Genomic DNA, 17,500 nt, shown 5'->3' on the forward strand with positions numbered 1-17,500 from the left:
TTCATAATAGCCTTCTTAGACATGCCCGTGGTCACTCGGATAGCCACTGTCACAAGCTATGGCGATGATATAAAATTATCACAGGCAATAAAAAAAAAAACAAGATCTCACTAGCTTACAGCAGGACCTGAATTCGATATACAAATGGGCCAAAATAAACAGCATGCAGTTTAATGCTGGAAAATTTCAAGCACTGCACTATCATAGTGCAGGAGTGGCTGTTAGATAAGTAGCTTGCTTACCAACCACATGGTTCCGGGTTCAGTCCCACTGCATGGCACCTTGGGCAAGTGTCTTCTACTATAGCCTCGGGCCAACCAAAGCCTTGTGAGTGGATTTGGTAGACGGAAACTGAAAGAAGCCTGTCGTATATATGTATATATATATGTATGTGTGTGCGTGTGTGTTTGTGTGCTTGTGTTTGTCCCATCCAACATCGCTTGACAACCGATGCTGGTGTGTTTATGTCCCCGTCACTTAGCAGTTCCGCAAAAGAGACCGATAGAATAAGTACTGGGCTTACAAAGAATAAGTCCCGTGGTCGAGTTGCTCGATTAAAGGCGGTGCTCCAGCATGGCCACAGTCAAATGACTGAAACAAGTAAAAGAGTAAAAAGTATCCACTCCATCTAAATTCAGGATCAGGTACTACAATAGTCAAGGATTCAAAGGCCCACAGCACTTCAATGACCTGCCACAAAAATTAAGAAATCTGCATAAGGTGGAAGTAGATGTCTTCAAAAGAGGAACTAGACATCTTCCTCTCCACAATACCGGATGAACAAACAGCCCGACATGAGGCGCAGATGAGGGCAATGGAATCAAGCATCTTTATACACCGAATGGGCCAACAGCTGGGACAAAGGCACATACAGGAGTGGTGATGTGAAACATCTGAGACTGAGGAAATCAGAAAGACCCCAGTGGTGCTCCAGTATGACAACAGCCACATGGCTGAAATGAGTAAAAGAATAAAAGAATATGTGTTTGTATATCATCATCATCATCATCATTTAGCGTCTGCTTTCCATGCTAGCATGGGTTGGACGGTTCAACTGGGGTCTGGGAAGCCAGAAGGCTGCACCAGGCCCAGTCTGATCTGGCAGTGTTTCTATGGCTGGATGCCCTTCCTAACGCCAACCACTCCGTGAGTGTAGTGGGTGCTTTTTACGTGCCACCTGCACAGGTGCCAGATGGGGCTGGCAAACGGCCACGGACGGATGGTACTTTTTACATGCCACCAGCACGGAGGCCAGTCGGGGCGACGCTGGCAATGGACACGGTCGGGTGGTGCTTTTTACGTACCACCAGCACTGGGATCAGGCGAGGCTGGCAACGGCCACGATCGGATATATATATATGTTTCGTCACAAACATTGAAGTTTTGGAGCGGGCCAAGATCCCCAGCATTGAAGCCATGCTACTGAAATCCCGCCTCCAATGGGAAGGGCATGTCTCCAGAATGGAGAACCATCACCTTCCTAAGATTACCCTGTTTGGCACCAAGTGAGAGGAGCTCCGAGGAAGCACTACAAAGACTGCCTCAAGAAGTCTCCAACAGCATGTCATATTGACCACCAACGCTGGTCAGACCTGGCTGCGGACTGTGATGTCTGGTTCCACATGATCTTCAACGCAGTCAGCAAGTTTGGGGAACAAAGAAGAGATGTTCTTAAGGACAAGAGGCACAAGAGGAACGTGTGAGCCGCCTCTGACACCACACCGGATGTTACTTCCGTCTGTGGACACTGCTCACGAACCTGCCTTTCCCATATCGGACTTGTCAGTGACATGGACGTGACATGGACAGCCTTCTTGATCATCTTTCGTGGAGCTGAGCCATGATGATGATGATGATGATATATATATATATATATATATATATATAATATAGTATATATATACACACACTATATCAGATATAAACATATATAATATATATGTGTGTGTGTGTGTATACATACCTATATACACTATATCATATATACGCATGTATAATATATATGTGTGTATGTGTACATACATACAAATATACATGTATACATGTACCATATCATATATATATTATATATATGTGTATATATATATATATGTATGTGTGTGTATGTATATATATGGATAATATATATAATATATATATTTATATGTATGTATATATGTGTATATATATGTGTGTGTGTGGGTGTGTTATAATGGATAATATATATAATATATATATGTATACATACATATATATATATATATGTATGTATATATGTATGTATATATCTATGTATGTATGTATATAATACATAATTATATATAGACATTATAACATATATACCTACATATATATATATATATATATATATATATATATATATATATATATATATAATATATATATATATATATACATATAATATATATATGTATATATATACACACACATATTATAAATATATATATATATATATTCATATACCAGCCAGTCAAAACCAGTATATAAAATAAATATAAAATTGTAGAAAATGGTGAAAACTTATCAAATAAAATTCACAAATTCCATCTAATACCTTCATACCTCTCCTCACCGAGATAAAAGAGAGGAATAAATGAAATAAAATTGTTTATCTGGGAAAACATCCTTAAGAAAATTCTTTTTCTTTTTCTTTTTTTCTTTTGCTGTTGTTGTTTTTCTTTCATTGATGAAATGGTTGGGCGTGATGACGGCAGCGGCGATGATAGAGGGGTGGTGGTACAATGGAGGCGACGATGGTGGTTGTGGTTGTGTGGTGGTGGTGGTTGTGTGGTGGTGGTGGTGGTGGTTGTGTGGTAGTGGTGGTGGTTGTGTGGTGGTGGAGGACATTCTAATTTCAGAGATATTTCTTTTGGTGGAAATCACATGAACCTTCATATATTCTTATCAACCATATCTAAAACAGTTATTTATGAAACAGTTTGTACAATCTCTTTGGGAACATTCAATGCTATTGTTTTATTTATTGCTTGATTGAGTCAGACCAAAATTCAATGTTCTGTTATTATTTATATTTGTGCAATAGCTTCAAATTTTGTTTCTTTATTTTGTGAGGTTGTTTTTTTGTTTGTTTGTTTGTTTTGTTTCCATTTCCATTTTCATTTTTTTTCTTTTTTTTTGGTTTTCGTTTTTGTTTCTGCTTTTCTTTTGTTCATTTGTTTTTGTTTATCCTCACTAATATCATAGTAAAAGAGAACATTATCAACAAATATTGATTCTATAAGCTGTTAATATCATTCAGCCCAGAAATTAAACTTGGCTGCTGAAAAAGAATATTGTTTTGCAGTACATGAAGAATACTACAGATATGTCAATGGAGAAAAAAAAAAAAAAAAAGAGAAAATTAAAAGAAAAGAAAATACAACAACAACAACAAAAACGAAACAAAAGAAAGAAAACGCTATATTTTCAAACACTGAAGCATAAAGTCTTAGTAAATATTGAAGTTATAACAACATTTTCAGAATTATTCCTGCTAGTCTAACATTGCATCATTAAACATTTTATTTAGAAGTCTAAGACTGAATGTTATGCTTGTAGTAGCAGCATACTAAATGTTTACATTAAAGACAAGCTTCAAGACAATCTAAACACATTCCATTCATGTTTGCAAATTTCGTTAAATGTCAGCTAATGCTATAAAGGCAAACAATACAGTGGGAAATATAACTTTCACAGAGACTGCTTTAATACATGGTTTTAACTATTTTACTGTCTTCATATTGACCAATGCTCAGGGGAGAGGCAATCTGGACAAAGCAACAGAAAATTACACTAGTAACTTTATACTTGTATTCATTTACTTGTCATAGTCGCCAGACTGTGGTCATGCTGGGTTACCCTCTTTAAGGGGTTTTTAGTCTCAGGGTTTTAGTTTCAGTGCTTATCTATTGATTTGCTTTTTATCAAATTGCTAAGTTATGCTTGTTGACACAACATCTGTTTTGAGCTTGTGCTTGTGAACATAAAATAGATACAGACCAAAACACATACATACGCGCAGGAGTGGCTGTGTGGTAAGTAGCTTGTTTAGTAGCCACATGGTTCCGGGTTCAGTCCCACTGTGTGGCATCTTGGGCAAGTGTCTTCTGCTATAGCCCCGGGCCGACCAATGCCTTGTGAGTGGATTTGGTAGACGGAAACTGAAAGAAGCCTGTCGTATATATGTATATATATATGTGTGTTTGTGTCTGTGTGTCTGTCCCCCTAGCATTGCTTGACAACCGATGCTGGTGTGTTTACGTCCCCGTAACTTAGCGATTCTAAGTACTGGGCTTCCAAAGAATAAGTCCCGGGGTCAAGTTGCTCGACTAAAGGCGGTGCTCCAGCATGGCCGCAGTCAAATGACTGAGACAAGTAAAAGAGTAAAAGAGTAAAAGAGAGAGAGTATACACAAACACCAAACACATACACACACACACCACACAGAGGCAAACATATGTGTTGTTGCAATGTCTCGCTGCATCCACCATTTGTCAGTATCTGCTATGGTCATCTTGGGCTATTCTCCAAACAGTGTCCCAGTCAATTACCATTTCCATAAAATACTTCCTCATTCTACTATGACCACGAGGCATGTAGCTGGCCAACACAAGTCATTACCGCCAGCCAGATCCCCAATCCTCTGAGAAGAGGTGTTTGGGATGCAGCTCAGAAAATTGAGCAACAGGATGAAAGAGTCTAAGCTTACATTCCCAAACCATACTAATAGCAAGATGCGTTCCAGTTTTTCAGTAGAGTTGTTTGTTGGGTGTAGAATCTGGCCAAGGGTAGCCCATAATTCTGTGAAGTGTCCTGGTACCAAAGGAAACCAGGCAGCCCTTAAGAGCTTCAGATAGTGTCCAAGTCCTACTACTGTTGAGCAGCTAGACAGGGTGGTCCAGAAACCTGAAGACCTGAACCTTCGTCCTCCTGCTCAGACACTGACAGCACCATATACCCTTATACAGTGAGTCCACAACTGCACCAACATGTATAGTATCTGAAATGTATAGTATCAAATATCCACCAAAGCTGATCTTACCAATCAGTTTTGTGTAAAGAATACAATGGAGTGTTAGGTAACAATTTGGTTATATAACTTTACGCTCATCAGAGTTAGCTGATATGGAAGGGAATATGGCAACTGGTCTCTATTGTTGGTGGTGGATTAGCACAGCCAGTCAGCTGCACCTGCACACCCTACTATTGATTGCAATCACAGATCCCTTGCCTTGATCCTTTATCAATGACCTTCCACCAATGCCTTCAGGCCAGGCAAAAAGAGTTTGACCAAGGCACATAACAATGCACTCATGTACACAAACACATCCCTATAAGGCAGACACCCCACAAAATAGAGTCAAACTGTTAGGGGGACAAACACAGACACACAAACGTATACACACACACTTACATACATATATAAATATATTATATATATATATGTGCATATATACGACGGGCTTCTTTCAGTTTCCGTCTACCAAATCCCTCACAAGGCTTTGGTCGGCCTGAGCTATAGCAGAAGACACTTGCCACAGTTCTCCACGCAGTGGGACTGACCCGGGAACATATGGTTGTGAGCAAGCTACTTACACACCACACGCCACTCCTATGTCTATATTTTTCTATTTTGGCTGTTTAATGCTAAATTCCTTGTCAAATTCTAATAAATGCTTGATTGAAGATCATTTTCAGATATTGAACTTTTCTAAAACTAATGAGGAATATTTAGCAAGTCTTTTCTCGTTTCCGACCAAACTTTGACAATATCGCTGACATTTATATCCATCTTTGAAATAAGAACAACTAAAAACTGAAATGGAAATTTCTTGCTGATAATATTGTTCTTTGAGCATTCAGTTTATCATAAATTGTTACAGTAAAGGAAGTTAGAAGAATATGGTAGCCTTTGAAACATCAAGTGCAATGCTGTATACAGTAGCAGAAACTGTTTATGAAGGCAAAATTCAACTTGTATTTGACACTGATGTGTGTGTGTGTATGTGTGTGTGTGTATGTGTGTGTGTATACAGGGTAGCCCAAAAGTAGGTTTACAGTTATTCAATTATCTCTTTCCCATGCATGTATCAACAGTTTAGATCTTAATTGTATAAAAATATGAATCCATTATTCTATGCTAATTTAATTAATTGTAAGATAGAAATTTAAATGTAATAAAATGTTTTAAAAACGAAATTTAAAGTGCCTACATGATAAATGTGAACCTACTTTTGGGCCATCCTATATATATATGTGTATATATATATATATATCACGTGATCACGTGACCGACCAGACCATCAGATGTTGTTACACATCGCTGGTCACAATGCATTCACATTGTTTTTAGCCCTCGAATGACGCCACCCCGCTGCTAAGCGAGCAGGCCAACAGAAGAAAAGAGTGGGAGAAAGAGTGGTGAAAGAGTACAGCAGGGATCACCACCCCCTGCCAGCCTCGTGGAGCTTTTAGGTGTTTTCGCTCAATAAACACTCACAACGCCCGGTCTGGGAATCGAAACCGCGTTCCTGGACCGCAAGTCCCTGCCCTAACCACTAGGCCATTGCACCTCCACACACACACACACACACACACCACACACATATATATATATATATATATATAATATATATATATATATATATATATATATATTATATATATATATACATGTATGTGTAGTTTGTGCATCTGTGTTTGTCCCCACCACCATCACATGACAACTGATGTTGGTGTATTTGCATCCCTGTAACTTAGTGGTTCGGCAAAAGAGAGTGATGCAATAAGTACTAGGCTTACAAAGATCAAATCCTGGGGGTCGATTTGTTCAACTAAAGTCACAGTCAAATGACTAAAACAAATAAAAGAATATATATATGTGTGTGTGTGTATATATGCATGTATACACACAAATGCACACACACATCTATATATATATATATATATATCTATATACAATTAATGGAATGGTGTAGATAAAATCTAAGCTACAGATTGATCCTTGGATCTTACCTTTATACATATATATATATATATATATATATATATATATATAAATTAAATTGGAGATAAAACCACTATTAGGCAAATCAAGCAGTGAAAAACATAAACCAAAACATAGAAATAAAATATATATATAGTTGAGGTGTGTTCTGTTAAGAATGTATATGAGTACAAATAGGGCTCGTTCACCCTTAGAATTCCCAAATACCTGGTAGTATTATTATGGTATGCTACTAATTCTAGTCTTAGGTATTCCTTGTGTGTGAAAATAAAAGAAGCCACGGATGTTGTCACATGGAAATCAAGATTTACTTATGGAGACAGCAACTGAGTGTCACCTGAGGAGATACATAGAGTTCTTCTTAGACAGGTAAATCGTTGCATAATTTAATTTAAGCTTAACTGTAAATCCGGTATATACGAGGATCTGTATGTATCAAAACATTTGTAGCGATTAAAAAGCTGCCTAACTGAACTTACTCTTCCTTTTGACTCTTTTACTTTTACTTTTATATGTGTGAGTGTATATATATATATACATATATATATATATATATATATATGTATTTATATATTACATATATACCTTTATATATATATGTAATATATAATAGTAATATATATATATATATGTATAATATATATAGTATATATAATATATATATGTATATATATATATATATACATATATAATATTATATATACATACATATATATAAAGGTATATATGTATATATATAATATATATCATCATCATCATCATCATCATCGTTTAACATATATATATATATATATATATAATACATATATATATTATAATACATATATATACCTTTATATATATATATATATATATATTATATATATACAAGCAAAATGATGATGATGATGATTGTGGCGGGAACAATGAAAACAACAAAAGTGGTGGTGGTGGTGGTGGTGGGGTGGTGGCAATGGTTCAGATTGTGACAATGGTGATGATGATGGTGTAGAAGGAAGTGTAGCTATAGTAGCAGCAGCAGCAGCAGCAACAGTGAGAGGAGATGGAGGAGGAAGAGGAGAATAAGCTAAAATGCTAAAGCTACGTAATATGGTTAAAGGTTTTGCTACCAAAATATGTTACAAGATTATGATATAAACAGTAAAAGTATTATTAAAATATCATTAACTCAAAATTCCACTATATTTTCAGAAAAGTTACTAGTGAGTAATAAAGATGATGATAATAATAATAGTAGTGATAATAATAATAATAGTAGTCATAATAATAATAATAATCTTTATATATAAAAGCCAAGTTGTGTGTCTGTCTCCTACGATTTAGATTCCTAACTACTCCCACATTTTGTGGTGCAGTTTAACCAAAACTGGGTATCTTATAGTCGTGCTTCATATCAAGCCCTTCTGGGTATTAGCGCACGTCTACGATGAGTCTACGATTTAAAAAAAAATTTACCATCATTTTTTTCCATTTTAATGCACTTTTTTCGCTATTATATAAGGGAAGTAACCTCTCTAAAAATGTCTACGATGAGTCAACGATTTAAAAAAAAATTTACCATCATATTTTTTCCATTTTTAATGCATTTTTTGCTATTTTTTGGCTATAACTCTTTAAAAATGCTTATATAGTTATTTCCCTTACAAACCCGAGCAACGCCGGGCGATACTGCTAGTAAATAATAAAATACAGACATGACAAAGTAAGCAGTTATAGCCACTAGACAATATGCCAACATTACAACATCAAAACTGACAGCAGGTGGTATAAGCATGAGCCAATCAAGGTATAAGACAAGAGCCAGCCCACAATCATCTGGGATATGCCAGTTCAAACCAATAGAGAAATAAAATCTAATTGCTGAGACATAACAGTGAAGGATTGGGGGGGAAAAAAGACCTGCTTTCTGATAGACATTGCAGTCCTTTCTGATCAAAATATTGTCAAAAAAGAAGTGGAGAAATTGTCGAAGTACAAAGACCTTAAAATTGAAATAGTCAAAAATCTGAAGCATGAAGGTAAAAACAATACCAATAATAATTGGAGTATTGGGCATGAGAAAAACTCATGAGCAAACATGTGGATCTTCAACATTATGCACTGTCCAGAAAATAGCACTGCTAGGAACAGTCCACATCCTATGTAAGACACTAGCAATCCAGTAATACAACCTAAACAAAACAACCCACAAATACAAAATACACTCTATACAGCATTTATTCAATGAAATAAACTCCCACAAGCAAGCTAAACACTCACTACACAATACAGGTAGTAACACAACAAAAGACAGCACCACATCTCAGGCAAAAAAAGAAAGCTAATACAATAGAGTACCAGGAAGAGTTTGCACACTCCCAGCAGCAGGACAGAAAATACAATGCTGCACCCTCCCCCCCAGCAATATGGAGGTGTTATAGGTGATGCAGTAGAAATTTGCCTCAACCTGCCAAATATTGAACAGTTATATAATAAGAATAATCCTTTCTGTTTCTCTATTACCCACAGGGGGCTAAACATAGAAGGGACAAACAAGGACAGACAAACGAATTAAGTCGATTACATCGACCCCAGTGCATAACTGGTACTTAATTTATCGACCCCGAAAGGATGAAAGGCAAAGTCGACCTAGGCAGAATTTGAACTCAGAACGTAAGGGCAGACGAAATACGGCTACGCATTTTGCCCAGCGTGCTACCGGTTCTGCCAATTCGCCGCCTTTCTAATAATCCTTTCTACTACAGCACAAGGTCTGAAATTTGGTAGGAGGGAACTTGTCAATTACATCGACCCCAGTGTTTCACTGGTACTTAATTTATTGATCCTGATAATGATAATAATAATGATAATAATAATAATAATAATAATAATAATAATAATAATAATAATATAATAATAATATAAGAGTTTGACAAGCTCAGAAAATATAAAGACCTGCTCATTGAAATTGAGAAAATGTGGCATCTCAAGGCGGTTACAATACCAGTGATCGTAGGAGCACTAGGAATGATCAAGAAGGGAACCGAAAATTATATGAGAATGATCCCTGGCTTACCATCCCTGCAAGAAGTGCAAAAGATTGTCTTAACTGGTAAATCACACGTATTGAGAAGAGCATTGTCGATGTGAGAACTATTACTACCCATGTATTTTAATTTAACTTTATTTCTATCAAAAAAAAAAAAGAACGAACTAGTGAGTTTAGTTTAATGGCCTACCAATGTATACTATGAGTTTCTTTGCCCTAGGAGTTGGGAAGACACTCGGCAAGAAATGGAAGCAAATTTGAAAGAAGAGGAAATAATGATAATAACATGAGCAGAAGTAGTAGGGGAGCATCACTCTCTTAGTATAAAAGATGGGCTACAGCAAATATTCTGCCCAATACCTTAAGCAGTTGTGCATGTCCCTTAGTGGCTGATGATATGTACATCTCTGATCATGACCAGAAGTAGTGGGAAAGCATCATAGCTATATGCTGAGAGGGATTCTTTGGGGTTTGAATAATTTACCTCTAGGAAAATGGGTGTTTTGTTCATCATCCTTAAAGAAACCTTTTGAGTGGGATGGACTACTTGACCTGAAGAAAATTCTAACTGGGCCCCACCTGCAAGGTCATGCACTGTTTATCTTCATATGTGATATCTCCATGTCACACATATATGATGGTAATGCATGTGCCTGATATACCTCATATACCTTATCAGACAGGTAGTCATGATGGGTATACTGGGTTTTGTAGACTTTACCCCTGTGTCACTTTGATAGCATGTGCTGCTCTCTCACTCAATAATCATCATCATCATCATCATCATCATCATCATCATTTAGCGTCCGCTTTCCATGCTAGCATGGGTTGGATGGTTCAACTGGGGTCTGGGAAGCCAGAAGGCTGCATCAGGCCCAGTCTGATCTGGCAGTGTTTCTACGGCTGGATGCCCTTCCTAACGCCAACCACTCTGTGAGTGTAGTGGGTGCTTTTTACGTGCCACCCGCACAGGTGCCAGATGGGGCTGGCAAACAGCCACGGACGGATGGTGCTTTTTACGTGAATAATAATAATAATAATAATAATAATAATAATAATAATTCTTTCTATTAAAGGCACAAGGTCTGAAATTTTCTTGTTCTGTACTTTACCAGATGTAATAAGTTGTTCTGAACTTTTCCAAGTGTAATAACTTGTCCTGTAATTTTCCAGGTTTATAATCTGAAGAATATTATTTGTCTTGCTTGCATTTTTCCATGTAATCCATGTATTTTCCATCATGCTAATTAATAATGTGTCAAATGTGTCAATTAGCAGTGTCTTTGATAATTTTTTCCTTACCTCAATGAAGCCAGTGACATATATTAAAAGTCCCTTTATAGAACTAAATTGATAAAAAAAAGTATAGAACTATATTATCACCCTCAAATTTGAGAAACAAACACTCATGACTTTTATCTTTTAAAACTTCATTGCATGAGATTGATACCATGAAATTCCTCAAATTAAGATCTATCATTCAAGCTTAATCAAAATATAGTTTGTTTTTAAAATAAAAAAAAGTTATTCTGTTGTGTCTGGGGAGAGTCATTTTCTCTTTGTGCCTTATAATTCAACACACTCACAGGTAAAATTTCCACTTATTTCTTATTCTTATTTTCCTAAAATTTTCATTGCATCTTGCAACCTTTTCAATTGTCAAGACTATTGAAAATTTTAGGAAAATAAAAATAAGAAATAAGTGGAAATTTTACTGGTGGGTGTGTTAAATTATAGGGCACAAAAAGAAAATGACTCTCTCCAGACATGTGCTTCAACAGATGAACTCACATAAAGAATCTTGCAAACCAAATCCAAAAACGAAATAAAAATAGTTGACTATACTTAAATCCAAAATTTTTTGCCTTACTCATATTTTTCATGACATTTTACCTCACAACTTTTCTGATACAAATTTTTGTTGCATGGGCACAAAACTATGAAATTCTTCATGCTTTCTTCTATCATTGAAGCTAAGATAAATATATATTTTTTTTTAAATAGAAGAGTTATTTACATCTAAACTTGATTGGTGGCATTACTTATTCTCCTATAACGTTGCTACAAATTTTGATGTACAATCTTTTCTACTGGGTCAAATCTCATTTTTTATGCCAAAATGTAGCTAGGGACCAGTCCTTCTCAAAAACTGCTAACAGTTTTTAATTTGGGTAAGAACTGTATTAGTGACAAATTCTGAAAGATGTAGCATATGAGTAAATTGTGGCCTTATGAATATTATTCAACTACTACCATAGTTGAATGATATATACTAATAAACAAATTAAATACTAATAAATAAATCATAAGAATCCTAGTTCAATAGCAAAAGATGGAATATTGATATAGAAAAGAATATGAAGAGGTTAGCTGATTAATACTCAGTCAGACCATATTACAAGAGTCAAATTTCACATGTCCAATTGCTTCAAACACTCCCATGGAAAATGAAGAATGTTTGTTAAACGAGAACTCATGAAGGTAGATAAGTTTCTAACGAAGAAGTGATGATCATATGTCAATAAGAAAAAGAAAGAGAGAAAAGAAAAGGAAGAAATAACACAAGAGAATTCTTTAACAAAAGACACAACCTAACCTCAAAGGTCACCATTTATTGTGACCTGAGCATGCAAATTCTGTCAGTAATTTCCTTTAAATGTGCTCCTAATTTTGGCAATGTTTGGTATCAATCTTGAACTTTTAAACTCCAGTTTAATTGCTAGTTTGAAATAGCTCTACACTTACTTGAAATATCATTGTGATAATCTAGGTTATAATTAAATTGTTTAATTAATCTTTTCACATTATAACCTTGCTTACTCATTCATTTATAAAATCACAGGTTTACCTCTACCAATAAATTACATCAATATATTACTTATCTTCAGTGAGTATTTTATTGATTTCGACCTATCTTTTGCACTTGGCTTCATCAGCTTCTACAGATTTTCAGTCAAGTTTTAGCATATTTAAAACTATTTGTATATTTTTTAATTACTCATGCATCTGACATTATTCAAAAAATACCAACCACTTCATTGACAAATCATTCCTGTTTAATTCACTGATATAATGACTTGATACTTGATTTCTTTTTTGTAAGTGTTACTTGTTACAACAAGCATCTACTTAGCACTATGCAATCTTTAATCTTTACTCATTGCTACATGAGGCTCCAGCAGTTCGACTTACTCTACACAGTGTTGTTAGCTTCAGGTGGAGGTGATGCGTGGAGTCGTGGTTTTGAAGGAGGGGTAGAAAAAAATCATTAATCAACGAGGGTATTCCAGCAAAGAGTTCAAGAAAGAATAGTTTGAGCAAATTGGAAAGAATGAAAATTTTTTTCTTCCAAAAATCATTCTTCCTCAATCACAAAAATATGGGGGAATGGTTAATGGTTCAGCATTTTTAACATAATATTTGCAAATTTACAGCTAGATTTTCTGTATCAAGGACTGCTGCATTTTAAGAAAAAATATATATATATCAAACTTCTTAGAGTCTTCATGAAATTGATTTAAGCCCACTTGTTGCATTACCCACGATAAAAGAAAGCAAAACTCACATATTGACAATAATGGTTATAAAGCTAATAGCTTCTTCAAACATTCAATTTAGTTGTTTGTATATCATGTTTCTTTATGTCAACCAATCATCCTTATACTTAACACAGAATATTTGTGTTTGTAGTATGAACAAATTACACACTTTAGAACAGTTGCTACTGGTTAGTTGAAATGATTGTCCACAGTTGGTATGGAATATTAGTTTATAGTTTATTTGTTTTTAATATTGCAGCCTGTGCATAAGAGGGTCATTGGCTACAGGTTTACAATGAGCCAATAACTGGTTCAATGCACTTCTGACTGTGGTGAGAGTTACAAGGCAATATCTGCAATTTAGTATATCACAAGTGATTTGTTCCTAAAGCACCAGATTTTTTCTGTTTTCTTGTCAATATTTATACCCTATGATAATATACTTTTATGAATTGGAGGGATGGAGGGACAGACACACACACACACACACACACACACACACACACACACACACACACACACACACACATATTTTTCATCTATCAAATTCCATTCGCAAGGTATTGATCAAGCTGGAGTCATGATAGAGGACACTTGCCCAGGGTGTTACGCAGTAGTATTGAACACGAAACCAAATGGTTGCAGAGTGGACTTCCCAATCACATAACTACGTCAGTGCCCATTGAATAGCTCCATATTTTGGAACACACTATCACATGTTCATTGCTGTATTTTTATACATTTCAATCTCTATATGTATTGAGAGACAGGATCTGGCAGACAAAGACTGAAAGAAGTAGTCATAAATGTGTGTGTATATATATATATACACACACACACACATCATCATCATCATTTAATGCCCACTTTCCATGTTGGCATGGGTTAGATGGTTTGACTGGAACTGGTAAGCTGGAGGGCTGCACCAGGCTCCATCCTGACTTGGCATGGTTTCTACAGCTTGATGCACTTCCTAATGCCAACCATATACATATATTCTTCCTTCTACTAGCATGGGATGGAAACGTCTTGTGATAGCATGAAATTGTAACATTATCAGTAACTTCTTAGTCATGGTTAGCACAAGTGAAACCGGGCAACTATGTAAGTATTTTATTTCATGAATATATATATATGTATGAGTGTGTGTGTGTATACACACATGTATATTGTCAAACATAACATTTTTGTGCATTCTCCATGTGTTTTTATATTTTTCAAGCATATTTCGAAAAAATTATATATATATATCAATTTGGGCCATCTTCTTGAAGCAATGTGTGATTTGTCTGTTTTCTTACTTATCAAGGCTCAGCTAAATTAACTTTAAGGCTCATTGATTCCAGTCCATGCTTCCATGCTTGAAATTTCTTCTCTAGTTGTGAGAGTAATATATTATATACTATATATATATATATATATATATATAATATATATATATATACCATGTTTTTTCTTATTTTCTTACTGTCCAGTGTCCTTGTTTTTAAAATAGATATAACAATTAAACAGAGCCTGAGAGATTACTTTAAGATACATGGTGTATTTTATAAGTATGCCTGTTCAAGTATCATAATAGCATGAAACTATTATTAGTTCTTTCAATTGTGTAACTAAATTGATATTTATCTCTTACTGGGTGGAGTACTTCTTTTGTTGATTTTACCTCTATTGGATCTTTAAACTAAATGTATATATACAATCAAAATCAAATTACTGGCACTTGTGCTGGTGGCATGGGAAAAAACATTGAGCGAGGTCATTGCCAGTGCTGCTGGACTGGTTCCTGTGCGGATGGCATGTAAAAAACACCATTTGAGCATGGCCGTTGCCAATATCGCCTGACTGGTCCTCATGCCAGTGACATGTAAAAGCACCCACTACACTCACGGAGTGGTTGGTCTTAGGAAGGGCATCCAGCTTTAGAAACTCTGCCAGATCAGATTGGAGCCTGGTGCAGCCATCTGGTTCACCAGACCTCAGTCAAATTGTCCAAACAATGCTAGTATGGAAAGCGGATGTTAATAATAGTAAGAAAAAAATATATATATTGATAGAAATGGTAAGACAACAAAAGAATGAAAGAGACCTCGATATTATGTAAATAGAGGAATTTACCTGTAAATATAATATAATTGTCACGTATTATATTTGCAGATATATATATATATATATATATGCTTTCTCTATCTCTCTCACTTTTTCTCTTTGCCTGTCTCTTTCCTATATATATATATATATAATATATATATATATATATATAGGAAAGAGACAGGCAAAGGGAAAAAGTGAGAGAGATAGAGAAAGCAAGAGGTAAAGAAAATTTCAGAAGCTACCCATAACTCTATTGACAACCTAATACACCAGCTTTGGGCAATTCATTAAAGAAACATAATCAAATTTATTGAAATCATGTGTATTAATATAAGCTCAAGAGATATTTAAAAAGAAATGATAATAAAAGACAAGAAACGGTAGCGATAACGAGAATGATATCAACCAATTAAGAGAGACTGACGGAATAAATTTAAGTAAGCATAAAGATAAAAATATTATAGATTTCAAATTCCCCCATCGGCAGTGTGGAAAGTTATCGAGAGAGAGTTTACGCGGTTCATTTTTTTTTTTAAAGATTGATATTGTTTCTTTGATGATAATGTTTTTGATTCACTGCCACAGCGAAACGTCCCCAATGAAATTTAGCCATAGTGGAGTTTGTGACTATGAATAAAGAAGCAGATGTTTGCATTAGTACAAGCGGAAGTGTGCCGTACATGTGAGAGCACGTGTTTGTGTGCTTGTACATGTGTGTGTCTGTGTGTGTGGGGGTGTGTGTGTGTGTATGTGTGTGTGTGTGTGTGTTTGTACATGTGTATGTGTGTGTGTGTGTGTTTGTACATGTGTCTGTGTGTGTGTTTGTACATGTGTATGTGTGTTTGTGTGTGTGTATGTTTGTACATGTGTATGTGTGCGTGTGTGTGTGTGTGTTTGTACATGTATATGTATGTGTGTGTGTGTGTGTTTGTACATGTGTATGTGTGTGTGTGTGTTTGTACATGTGTATGTGCATATTAAACGCAAGTTTCAAAAAACATCAATTAAAAAACAGACAAGTGAAACATAAATTATTGATGAGGCTAGCGATTGCCATTAAAAAGCAAAATGCAGGATGTGTCACTGACCTAACAAATCCTCTAGGTGCTGCATATCCCTATTTGTGGAGCCATGAACACAGTCAATTATAGGAGACATTTCACTATAACAGTAAGGGGCATTAACTGTAGTTGCTTTATCTTTCCAGCCATCAGATGTCTTTGATTCTTGCTGAGAATACTGCAAAGAAAAGAGTAAAACAAGTCAGCAAAAGGGAATAAAACAAAGCAGCATGAAAACCAAAGAATTACTCTTTTACTCTTTTTACTCTTTTACTTGTTTCAGTCATTTGAATGCGACCATGCTGGAGCACCGCCTTTAGTCGAGCAACTCGACCCCCAGGACGGACTTATTCTTTTTGTAAGCCCAGTACTTATTCTATCGGTGTCTTTTTGCCGAACCGCTAAGTGACAGGGATGTAAACACACCAGCATCGGTTGTCAAGCAAACACAGACACACAAACACACACACATACATATATATATATATATACATATATACAACAGGCTTCTTTCAATTTCCGTCTACCAAATCCACTCACAAGGCATTGGTCGGCCCGGGGCTATAGCAGAAGATACTTGCCCAAGATGCCACGCAGTGGGACTGAACCCAGAACCATGTGGTTGGTTAGCAAGCTACTTACCACAAGGATAAAATTGATATATTTTTATCATTTTTTTTTATTTGTCTCCATTATTGGACTTCAGCAATGTTAGGGAATGACTTTTACATTTTTAATCCAACATACTAACAGCAAGTGCTTATCTTTTAAG

General features: G+C 35.6%; 1 protein-coding gene across 5 annotated transcripts in view; it reads right to left on the reverse strand.

Annotated features, from left to right (window-relative positions):
• The window catches only part of LOC115218741 (protocadherin gamma-C4), a 454,793-nt gene that overhangs the window by 183,399 nt on the left and 253,894 nt on the right, over window positions 1–17,500 (reverse strand). For 4 of the 5 annotated variants that reach the window (XM_036508597.1, XM_036508598.1, XM_029788645.2 and 1 more), the window contains exon 3: window positions 16,756–16,906. In XM_036508597.1, coding sequence (XP_036364490.1) covers window positions 16,756–16,906 — 151 coding nt within the window. Of the gene's footprint in view, window positions 1–16,755; window positions 16,907–17,500 lie in introns of those variants that run through there. The other variant, XR_005001783.1, reaches the window with a different exon arrangement.

This window comes from Octopus sinensis, linkage group LG14 (genome assembly GCF_006345805.1).
Source record: "Octopus sinensis linkage group LG14, ASM634580v1, whole genome shotgun sequence".
In the NCBI taxonomy this organism is placed as follows: Eukaryota; Metazoa; Mollusca; class Cephalopoda; order Octopoda; family Octopodidae; genus Octopus; species Octopus sinensis.